This window comes from Penicillium daleae (genome assembly GCF_028827525.1).
Source record: "Penicillium daleae strain IBT 16125 chromosome Unknown utg000007l_segment0_segment0, whole genome shotgun sequence".
NCBI lineage: Eukaryota > Fungi > Ascomycota > Eurotiomycetes > Eurotiales > Aspergillaceae > Penicillium > Penicillium daleae.
In genome coordinates this window covers 2,742,283-2,753,607 of record NW_026623155.1, presented here as the reverse complement: position 1 = coordinate 2,753,607, position 11,325 = coordinate 2,742,283, and the positions used below count along the sequence as shown (strand labels likewise).

Below are 11,325 nucleotides of genomic sequence, written 5' to 3'. Positions count from 1 at the left end.
ACTTTTGTGCAATCCCCGAGTTATCGCAAGAAGGTCGCTGGGAGGGAGTACTTCCCCTGAGTCTTCCTCGGAACAACCCCGTCCGGCCAATCTATGCTTCATGAACGGTCAATTACATATGCAGTCCTCTCCCGTAACCCTAGGATTCATTTTTGCCTGTTATCTACGGACTACTATGTGCAGTATCACTGGTTTCATCAGGGAGTACAATACAGAGGAGGCCAATTAAACTGCTCGTCTCGAGTCGCGCAAGCACAGATCAGAGCCTGCCCCTGAGATGGAGAAATGGAAACCGGTGGGCCGATCATTGGGCAGGCGCCCAATCATCATGCGCCGGGACGAGGAAGGACAGTTCCAAGGTTGGTCCGATGAAGAGTTTAAGAATTGGGGACTAATGACCAAGGATGGAGAATCCGAACGCGGATCGTATACGCTGGATGAAGAAAGCGAGGACACACGGCAACACTGGTATATCTTCGACTGGCTGTAAATATGACACGAAGAACGGCAAATCCCAATACGCCCAGCTGAGGTGACCCAAATGTCCGCTGCGATCCCCAAACATGACAAGAAACGTCCAAAGCAAGAGGGGGGAAAACATGAAAAATTTCTAGAGAAATCACAAGATTAATGAGGAGGGCATTTATTTCCGGAACATGGTCACGGCATCCTCCTTGCGCCATTCCATCTCCAACTGTCCCTCGTACACCGTATCGATAATGTGCCGAGTGCGGTCCCAGGCATCCTCGTAGCGAAGCTCGCACTCATGGAGGACCTTCAGCACCAGGCTGCGACTGAGACCAGGGTCATCGGCATCGCCAAAGTGCTTCTCAACTCGCTTCTTGAGCATCTCGACGCCTCGCTTGATTTCCTTGGCGTCATACGAGGAGAGCACCTTCTTGGCCACCATGCGGGAGTGGCTGGCGCGCGCGGCAATCTCTTCGGGGGTGCCATTGTCCTGCAGGGCCTCAACGGACTGGATAAAATCAACCAGTTTGCCCAACGGCCGATGGATGACGGCGTCGAGATAAAGTTTCATATGCTCGTCAAAGTCTTGGCGCGCTCGGTCCACCCACCGTTCGAGCACTGGCAGGCTGTGCACATCAACCTCCTCAACGTAGTGGTTCATATTCTCAATGAGTAAAATGTGGTAGTTCAACACCTCCTTGTCCTCGGGGTCTCCAGCGCTGGCAGCCACAACTGGAGGCTGACCGGGCGCTTCCTTGGCGATAAACTTGAGCGACTCCCACATGGCCCGGTTGATGCGGTCGTAAGCATCGTTGACGCTCACGCGCATGTCACCGGTCTCCGCAGCCGAGTTGGCCAGCATGTTTTCAACGGCTGTGGAGAAGTTGGGGAAGACTCGCATAAAGGAAATGACACCCTTTCGCTTGTTGACCTTGACCTTGGTATCTTCGATGCCGCGGATCTGCTCATCCACGAATCGATTAAACAAGCCCATCAATCGCGAGTGGACCTTCTGTAGGGAGTGAATGATGAACTCTTGATTAGTGTCGTCGAGGTCAGTTATAGCTGACTCGAGAGCGGATAGGATACCAATGCCTTGCCTAAAGGGAGGCGTATGCGTTAGCTGTGTGAACAGCACCCACTCAATGAAGAAGGTGGAGATCAAACTTACATCGGATCGGCTTGCACCGCCCAATCCACCATACTCTGCAGGTCATTGGGCCAGAAAGAGTAGATTTCATCCATGATCTGCTCAACGCGTTTCGCCATCTGGCGGTCGGGGTCAGGGGAATGTTTGACTGTAAAGTCGGGGCATTGGCGATCATATGGGCTTGCAGCAGCCACCAAATCCGAAAAGTCGGCGGTGGCAAGAGAATCGAGGTGGAAGAATTGGACAACAAAGTTCTGCTCGTCCGTAATCATATGAAGTGTCTCTTGTAGGCCTGAAGCAAATGCCTCGCACGGCTCCATTTTGCTGGTGGGTTTCTTTTCACTTGAAGCCAAGCGCAGCCCAGTTGCAGCTCGGATCGTCTTGCCGCGACGAACGGTCAACTTTCGGGCAGCCATAGTGATTCCTTCGCCCTCCTTCTCTTTCTCCTGGTGGGTAAAGAGAAGTTCCTGCTCCTCTCCGGTGGGCTTGCGGGCCACTTTCTTCCACGCTAGTGTGTTCTCGCGGAAATCATTCTGGTACGACGGCTTGGATTGTTGCTCGTAAAGCTGAACAAGGTCGTGCCATTCTGACGAGCTGACTTCCTTCGCAAAGAGCATCAACGGATTATATCTCCACACTTCTTCACGGAACTTCTGTCGTGCGGAGCCGTCCAGCTTCATGGGGTCTCTGGGCGAGCCAACCACGGCATCGGCTCGTTTCTGTTCCGCCGTCTTGAAGGAGACCGCCATGAATGGTTTCAGACGCTGAAGGAACGACAAGGCAGCTTGGCGGTACTCGCCCTTCCTCTCCTTGATGGCACGCATTTGGCCAATCTCGGTATTTGCGTAAACGCCCATGCTGGCGTCTGCTTGCCTCTTTTGATTTTGCCCGATATCAGCATCAATCATCAGCATTGCCTTATATAGGGTCGAGAGCGCGGTTTCAGTCTCCTTTAACCCATCCGGGTTGGTCAAAGAAGCCTCTCTAAGGGGACGGATATCGGACGGAGAAATCGACAGGGTTTTGAGCAGAGTTTGTAACTCGTTCTGAAGAAGCTTCTGGTTGGCAGTCTGCACCTGCAGACCTTGAGATTGAGCTTCGATGTATGCGACATCATCATTTAGAGTGTTCAATTCATGCGAGTAGAGCGTAAGCAAGCCGTCCAACTCTTCGCACTCTTCGATGGTTTTGTCGATCAAGACCGCCAGTTGTTCAACCTTGCCTTCTTGCTGTTCAAGGTTACCCAGCCAGCTGGTTGCTTCAACGCGGCCTATCTCCCGACGGACGTCGGCTTCCAAATCCTCAATCTTCTGCTCATCACCCAGTCGCCCATTCCATCCCAAATCAGTCAAGATATCATCGAAGTCAATACCGCATCCATCCAAGACATTGGGGTCGATCCCCAGAGATTGGCAGTATTTGATGGTGTGATCTTCGCGGCGTTTCCGACGACGAGCCTGAGCACCCGGCGAGGGACTTTTGGTATGGCTTTCGACTTTTGTGAGTTCGGACAGAGAATCTTTAGATTCTCCTGCTGCCGGTGCAGGTTTCGAAGGAGGGAAGGAATCCTCATCTGGATGTTGTGTGATTTCAACAGTCGGCGTCACGGGCTGCGGACTGACAGTCGCGGGTGGCGCTGATGCTGGTGACACTACCGATTTCTCTCGGTCTTCTATTTCGTCCGCAGAAATCTTCGTTATATCATTGGCAGATCTGGATGGAGCAGGAACAACCCCGGTGATACCATCGGGACCCATAGCCGAGGCTTGTTGTTTCTTGGCTGCTGCGAGGAGACGCTCGCCAGCTCCACCAGGGCGTGGTTTGAAGGCACCATAGGTATTGGCAGCCTTCCGGAAAGCACTGGCAATGTCCTTTGCAGATTTTTTCTTGATCATTGGGCCTAACCCAGGGCGATGTGCCTCTGTTTCCTCATCCGCTGCCTTCGAGGGACTGGTGACAGTCTCATCTTTCGAAGTTCCAGCTTCCACCATGGGGGGTTTGGATATTTCTTCAGACGCCGCAACAGGCGCAACCACTTCAGGCTCGACAACTGGTGGTGAATATGGAGCTTCTGCTTCAGGCGGGGGTGCAGGCTTAGCTACCTCCACAGCAGCTGTAGGGGCGGTGGTGGTATCTGGTGCAGGCTCTTGAGCCGCTGCAGAAGCTTCCTCGGGTACATCGCGATACGGAGACTTCTGACCAATGGCGCTTCCGGGGCTTGCATTGATGCCTCGGTTCTCACTGGTAAACGACCCAGGTGTCGTGGGCCGCAAAGCATCTGTACTGCGCTTAGGTTCCAAAGGTCTTGGTTCGGGTGCTCGAGCCGCGAGAAGTGATGGTGGAATTGCTGCACGGCCATCCCGCGAGGATGGAGGTCGAATTTCGTCTTTTGTATGGCCCTGCTTAGGTTCATCTCCAGCATGCAAGAGCGTCGTGGGAGGCTCTCTACTCTTCGGGTCCGCTCGCGGTGGTGTATTCTGAGGCGGTCCGAAGGGGGAGGGGGCTGGTTTTGAAGCAGTGGACGGACGGTTCATCTGTTCACGGCTCTTTTGAGATCGAAGAACAGGATCCTCGAATGGCCTTTGCTGAACCTCGCGAGCTCCATCGCGACTCGGATCACGGTTAGACGATGCTTGCAGCGCGGGTGGATGTTGAGGAGGCGAAGGAATCTCCGTCGAAGGCTCAGGACCACCCCACGACCCCGGTGGAGCGGGGCCTGAAGGCGCCGAAGGACCTGGAGAACCTACAAGGAGTTGTCTTTCTCTCTCATCAAACCCAATGAGGTTCGGCACTTTGCCTCCGGTATATTTCTTGTAGATCTTCACCAGACTGCCAATGAAGAACTCCTTTTCCTTGGAGCTTCTGGCATGCCAATAATACGGCTTGCCCACGCTCACCACGAATCCAACACTTCCAGCCCACTCCTTATGCTGCTGTTCGGCTGGTGACTTTGGTACAAAAGCGCTGTAAGATTGAATTCCAGTAAGATCGTCCAGCATCCACGTCTTTCCAATTGAGAAGGTGCCATCATTATTCTCACGGGCTTTGTGCATTCGAACACGGCCTGATCTTCGAACGGAAACTATAATGACGCGAGGTTTCTTGTTCACCGGAGCTGAGTCCGGTGGGGCAGGGGTCGAGGGGTACGCCGCATCTTCGATGATGCGGACGTGCGTAATATAGGATTCAATCACTACAAGCAAGCAGACAGTCAGTTGGCAAGTCAATAATACACTCCTTCTGGGTCCGGCGGTATCAAAGCATTTGTTGAGTGACAGAGTAACCACGTTGAGCTCGGCCGGTTAGGCTGGCTAGGTGCTCCTATTCCCTAGGCAGGGAGGGGGAGCATCGCTTTCGTGGCCGCAAAGGGGCAGATGGGGACTTTTCACGTACAAGTTCCATCAGTATCCTTCTTAGAGTAGCAACTTTGAATGATGCGCTTCTTCTCGTCCTCGAACTTCTCGGCCCTGGACATGGTATCTCCGGAGCCGGAGCCGGAGCCATTGCGAGAATCTGCTACGCGCCGCGCATCATTCGTCGCCGGTGAACGGAGACGCTCACGGCCGTTCATCATGGAGTCTCTTATCAAGCGGGGGGTCGCCGGGTTCGTTTGTATGATCCGCAAATTCAAGGAGACATGGTCGGGATATCGGCGTAAGTCTACCGGTAGTCTCTCTCGCGCGCGGTGCTAAGAGCTAAATTGAGGTCCGCAGTGTAAACACACAGGCCCGATGTTCAATCTCTGTGAGCAAGGGCGCAACGAGGTGTCTCGTTAGATGCAATGCCAAGTGGGAGGAGTCGGGGATGGATTAGCTCATTATGTTTGGGGTTGCGGGCCGGGCGGAGAAAGCTCGTGGGGACAAGTCATTGGTCTGGTCCGGCTGTCACGGAGACTTGGAGCTTTCGTATCAGCCTCACTGCGAGGAGCAAGAATATCTACTAGTCTCTCTGTAGCTCTCTTCTCTAGTTCAATTTTCTCTTGATCTTATCTTCTTAGTACCTCACTCATACACTTATACTTGCAACGAAACTGTCAGGCACCGCAGCACCAACACACAGTCACGTGCAGGCCACATCTGGATTACCGCCCGCCTGCTACTGTCTTATCCAGCAGTTCCACCAACCACCGTCTGTCATACGCTCACCGCCTTGGATATAGTTTTTTTCTTCCACTTTTTTTTGGTTCCTGGAAGGTGCTTTCTAAATAGTTCAATTTCCATCTTCGTGGCAATCTGCTCCACGGTCATTTCTATTGATCGCACAGCTTGGGACGCATTTCTCGTTTCGATCAGAACCCATGGCCCTTTCGAAGAAGGCTTCGACCAAAAAGGTGAGCAAATCCCCCGCTACACCGGAATCACAGCAGAATATTGTTCTAACTTTACTTTGATGGACAGGTCGAGAAGAAAACCAACGCCCTCCCTCCCCAGTTGCTCGCCGCGGTCGCTTCTTTCCTCTCCAAGAATGGCTTCTCTGCTACCAGCACTGCATTCGCCGACGAGTTGAAGAAGAATGGCAACGCCAAGGCCGATGCCAAAAATGCCCCGTCTTTGGTCGAACTCTTCCAGACATGGGACAAGATTTCCAAAAACGCCGAGAGTGACAGCAGCTCCGACTCTGGCAGTGACAGTGACAGCGACACCAGTGACTCCGATGTTAGCATGGGAGATGCTCCCAAGGCCCGATCTGCATCTCCGTCTTCTTCCTCTTCCTCTTCGAGCTCCGACAGTGACGCAGATGATGAGGAAGATGCTGCGGCTCCCACTCCTGCCCCCGCAGCCAAGAAACCCACTGGTGTGAAGCGCAAGGCCGAGTCAAGCAGCTCCTCCTCTGAGTCTAGCTCGGAGTCGGACTCTGAGGATGAAGCTCCCAAGACGAAGAAGGCTAAGGTCTCCAAGGCAGAGTCTTCGTCCGACTCTAGCTCTGAATCTTCGTCCGACTCTGATGCCGACTCTAGCTCCAGCAGCTCGTCCAGTTCCAGCTCTAGTTCCGATTCGGATTCCTCCTCCGACTCGTCCGACTCCGAATCTGAGGAAGAAACCACCAAGAAGGCCGACGCGAAGGTTCTGAAGAAGGCCATGAAGACTCCTCTTCCCGCGTCTTCCAGCTCTAACAGCTCCAGCTCTTCCTCGGATAGCAGCTCTGACAGCTCTGACAGCTCTGATGAGGAGAAGAGTGGTGGCGTTGCTGTTTCCGGTAACTCCTCCTCCGATACCAGCGCAACAATGTCTGCCTCTCCCGCTGCCGAGAGTAAGCCTGTGAAGCAGACACAACCCTCTTCTTCCAGCGCCAGCCCCGCACCTGGAAATGGACCGTCCAAGAAGAAGCACGTTGGCGCCCGTCCTACCCCCTGGCCACTTTGAGCCAGCAGCCCTATGAAGCCGTCTCCAACGAATATGTCCCTTATGCCTACGCAGAGCGCGCCTATGCCGATCTCTCGGTAACTCGTGGCAAGGGATTCACGAAGGAGAAGAACAAGAAGAAGCGTGGTTCCTACCGTGGCGGCCCCATCGATATCGCGGGCGGCAAGTCCTTCAAGTTCGACGACTAAACGATATTTCCATGCCGCTACTCCAATTGCTTTCTTCATTTGGTTATCGCCGATGCCAATACAGGCTCCAATAGCTTTCTTCCGGAACATTCTCAACAGCGGAGGTTGCTCTATCGCTGATGGGCTTTCATTCTTGTTTCCTGGTTTTTGTCTGAGATGGGTTCGACACGCAAGCGGGCTTACTGTAACGTGGTGTTACAGCCTTCAATGGTCATATCATGCCGCTAACTCACTTCGCTCCCCTTGGATAAATGACCCTTTTTACCCAGCATGGCGCTTACGGAGCTTCGGACGAATTTCTCTTATCCTGCGATTTGCTCTCTACATATTTGCTTGCATCAGCTAGAATACCACTAAAAGTTGAAAGTCTCTAGAATCATTTGGCTTTTCTTCATCTAGAGCTATTGAAATGGTCTATGCAAGGACGCCGTATACTCCTAACCATCCTGTCGCCGCCAGGCCCCGGGCTTTTCCAGAGCCTCCCACCGATGATCCCAACCAGTCACCACATTCCTTCGAACACCATCGAGCTCAAAATTCCAAGAGCCGTGTTGTTTCCTGAGCTTCGACGTAGTAGTCAAATCACGTGGGTCCGGTCTCTCATATCCCGCCACCGTGAAGAAGCTGGACCCATCTGCTGGTTTCATCTCTGCATCAAAGCCAAGATTGAGATTGCAATCATACCATTCCTTCGCTGGTCCGGTTAAATCATCCGTGGATGCAAAGTCAAGCCGGATGAGCCCGCCTGCTACGCCGGTATAGACAGTTGGGGAGGACGCCGAGGGCACGGACATGCTGTATATCGGGCCTCTGTATGGATAAGCGGCCACTCTACGCCGACGGGAGGTGATGTGTCGGTGGAAGACAGCGGGTGGCTGGGCAGAAAGGAAAATGTTGAAATCTTTGCTTGGATATTGACCGTGGTTATGGGCAATTGGTGCGTTGCTAGGGGCTTTCGGCCGAGGGCCTTGGGCTTCGAGGTAACTGTAACTGGTGCAGCGCAGGTCGAACAGTTTGATTAGGGCATTGCCCCCAGATCCAACCAGGAAACGGTCGTGTCCGAACGCGCGCACGCTGTATATGAAGTTGTCATCCGTGGGGTCTTCGTATGTTGTTTCGTAAGACCGGGGAGATCTAAGATCGTGAAGGCTGGACACTGAATCAGTTGACTATTCAAAAGCAGAAGAGAGTTATAGAGTCGTACCGGACAGCACGGTCACCCCATGCAGCGAGGAAAACATCACCGGGTGACCCAGCCAATGGGTGGTTGTTGAGAGGTGCGATGGCGCTGATGGCCTGGCAAGTATAATGGCCCAATTTGTCATCCACGTCCAGGGAAGAGATACCGATTGTATCTTCCGTGAAGATTCCGTCTTGTGCGATTCTTGAAATGACTAGAGAATTTTTGTCGTCCATAGTAGCCACGGCAATCCGCGATGATGAGAGCAGCTTCGCTTTCCGGCCGCGCGAAGATCGGTCAGGGCGAATCCAAGCGAACGGTTGGACATCTTCGGCGTCGGTACCAGTATGATAGAGCGCAGTCGAGCCTTGAAGAAACTGAGCACACAGTATCGGATTGGAACCATGCATCAAGTCTGTCTCATCGAGCTCCAACCCTTCGGTTCGAAATGTCTTTTTGTATTCGTAGCTGGCGTCGGTTATGGAGAGTGCGATGTGGCGAATATCGCCTTGTCTCCGTCCAAAGATGACATTCTCAATATCAGCCTCTTTTCCATGCTCCGGTTGCAAAACATGCAAGCCTAGGATATCTTCATGGCTGCTGGGCTCGTCCACATCGTTGAATAAGATCCAATCATCTCGGGGCTGTTTTCCGGACTGCTTGCTTCGCATCAAGAGTTTTTCGCCAGCACCCCATGCAAGAACTTCTTTCCTATCGGCCCAAGACTGCCCATTCCAGGTCTCGTATGAGTCGATGGGAGGGCGATAGCCCATCGTGGGATTATCCTGTCGGGTTTCCTCTTGGATTCCAATGCGGGTGATGCTCTTAGGCAAGATCACGAATCGCCCGATGACACCCAGTCGGTCCACGGCGCGTGAGCGCGATGTGAGCGCACATGCTGCATCTTTCCAGAAGGGCGGCGTGTTGATCGCTGGAAATTTTGTTTGGACGAACGCTCGGAATAGCCATGATTCTTCGGCGGAGATAATGTTATATATTCGGCGGCATGTCTGCGCCAGGCGGGTAATTCCATTTGCTGTTGGAATATGTAGAGCAATATTGCAGATTATCTCCGATGGAAGATCGGAGAGTCTCATAGTTAGAAATATGTACAACTTCTGGCTGTTGTTTACTTCCAGGATTTAATAGTCATGGTTGTGTGGGTTTCTAAGCTCGTGTTGGTGGTTGAGCCGCAAGTCATCGCGCAGTTTGGTATCGGAGGGTCGTATTTCATGGAAGACTCATTTTGGCGAAGAGTCACGAAAAAACTTGGCAAATAAAGACTGGCACAAATGAGTCAAGCGGAATAAACTTCTATCTGATACTGGTATCAGGCAGCTAGTTAGTGGCAAGTGTGGCTTTGGAAGTAAATGTGCGTTTACATCATTAGTTAAGGTTCCGCGGCGAGAGCGGTTGACTAAGCAAATCCGGGAAAATTGCAGACCGCAGTCCGAGGAGTTTCAATCGAGATTGGAATCTTGATCACGACCCAATTCACAGATTCCCGAGCCCCAGGGGTTAAACTCGCACAATGTCACCTAGGCTCAGTCTATTCACTGCCAACAAGGCGGCCTCTGCCCTCCGCCAGCCCTCTGCTGTTGCGCGCGCTCAGCGGAGCGTCGCTCTGCCTCTCCGATTCCGCGAGCAGTCGGCTCCCGCCCAGAAAAGATGGAACTCGTCGCAGAACAATAAGAAGGGCCTTTCGCCGGACGAACAAAGGTTCCCCACCCAGGATCCGTTGCCTCATGTTGGTGAGGAGGCTGCTGAGATGGACCGCATTATGAGCAAGGAGAAAAGCTGTGATGGCCAGCCGTCAAGTCCGGAGTTGGAACAAGGGAGTCCAGTTGCTGAGGTGAGTGGCCTACAGGGCACCTTTGCCCCCGGGCGTACTGCGAGACCGGTTCATTGACGATTTCTTTACTGGATAGATCTTGCAGCGCGACAAGGAGGGCTTGAAGCACATGCCCAAGGTCATGCAAGACCAATTGAAGAGACGCGCTGGCGGATCTCGCTCGTTCTCAACTTCGGCTCGCAGCCCTCAGCCCGATTTGCAGAATTCCGAATCCCAAGAAGATATTTCCGCCGCTGTCCTTGCCGACATGATCCAGCAGGTAAACGAGCAGGCTGCCGCCCGGCTGCCCGAGGGCCTGAAGTTTGATGTGCCGGTGATGCCAGCCCAAAAGAAGACGTTGAACTTCCGGAAACGCTACGACTCGATGCAGGAGCAGTTCACCAAGATGCTGATGCATGATGGCAAGTTGGCTCGCGCTCAAAAGGTGCGTTTAAATGGGTTCTCTTCGCTACATAACAAACTAATGTGCAATTGCCTTAGAACATGTCTATCATTCTCGACCACCTCCGTACCTCCTCTCCCCCCAACATCAACCCCCGTCGTCCTCTCATGGGTGGCACTCCTGCTCCTCAGCTGCCCCTTGACCCTGTCCTCTACCTCACTTGCATCATCGATTCGGTGGCTCCTCTCTTCCGCATTCGCCAGCAGAAGGGTATTGCTGGTGGTGGTACTGCCGTGCAAGTTCCCTACCCCCTCAACCTCCGCCAACGCCGCCGTGCCGCGATCAAGTGGATTTTGGATGCATCGGAAAAGCGTCGTGACGCACAGTTGGCCCACCGAGTTGCCAATGAGCTGGTAGCTGTCGCCGAGGGCCGTAGTGGTGTGTGGGACCGCCGAGATCAGCAGCACAAGATTGGTATCTCTGGCCGTGCGAACCTGGGACTTGCGCCTCGGCGTCGTTAAACAAAAGTCGGAACCGTGCTTTTATCTATTCAAGCCGATCAAACGTTTCTTTAATGGGTCTGAGGGGAGGGATTTCTCGTTCATGGGGATGTGAGCATCTCTTTTTCAGCATCATCTGTACATGTAGTATATCTAGTCTGGTCATATGGATTCAAATTCTGGTTGTAATTCGCTCTTTCTCTTGAAATATAGTCCGGATGCCAACCCGATTCTCTGCTGCT

The 11,325-nt window shown here is 53.0% G+C and overlaps 4 protein-coding genes across 4 annotated transcripts; 2 read left to right on the top strand and 2 right to left on the bottom strand.

The window, feature by feature from the left end:
• Positions 1-643: 643 nt before the first annotated feature.
• Positions 644-5,189, bottom strand: N7458_008171 (GTP-Rho binding exocyst subunit SEC3; the record flags this gene model as incomplete). Its single annotated transcript, XM_056911553.1, has 3 exons — positions 644-1,568; positions 1,640-4,811; positions 5,012-5,189. The coding sequence occupies 3 exons, from the start codon at positions 5,187-5,189 to the stop codon at positions 644-646; spliced, it is 4,275 nt and encodes a 1,424-aa protein (XP_056764379.1).
• Positions 5,190-5,915: 726 nt separating this feature from the next.
• Positions 5,916-7,169, top strand: N7458_008170 (nucleolar and coiled-body phosphoprotein 1 family protein; the record flags this gene model as incomplete). Its single annotated transcript, XM_056911552.1, has 3 exons — positions 5,916-5,948; positions 6,016-6,958; positions 7,036-7,169. The coding sequence occupies 3 exons, from the start codon at positions 5,916-5,918 to the stop codon at positions 7,167-7,169; spliced, it is 1,110 nt and encodes a 369-aa protein (XP_056764378.1).
• Positions 7,170-7,606: 437 nt separating this feature from the next.
• On the bottom strand, positions 7,607-9,446 carry N7458_008169 (uncharacterized protein; the record flags this gene model as incomplete). Its single annotated transcript, XM_056911551.1, has 2 exons — positions 7,607-8,318; positions 8,374-9,446. The coding sequence occupies 2 exons, from the start codon at positions 9,444-9,446 to the stop codon at positions 7,607-7,609; spliced, it is 1,785 nt and encodes a 594-aa protein (XP_056764377.1).
• A 434-nt stretch (positions 9,447-9,880) lies between these two features.
• N7458_008168 (mitochondrial 37S ribosomal protein uS7m) lies at positions 9,881-11,104 on the top strand (the record flags this gene model as incomplete). Its single annotated transcript, XM_056911550.1, has 3 exons — positions 9,881-10,201; positions 10,278-10,625; positions 10,682-11,104. The coding sequence occupies 3 exons, from the start codon at positions 9,881-9,883 to the stop codon at positions 11,102-11,104; spliced, it is 1,092 nt and encodes a 363-aa protein (XP_056764376.1).
• Between the last annotated feature and the right edge of the window lie 221 nt (positions 11,105-11,325).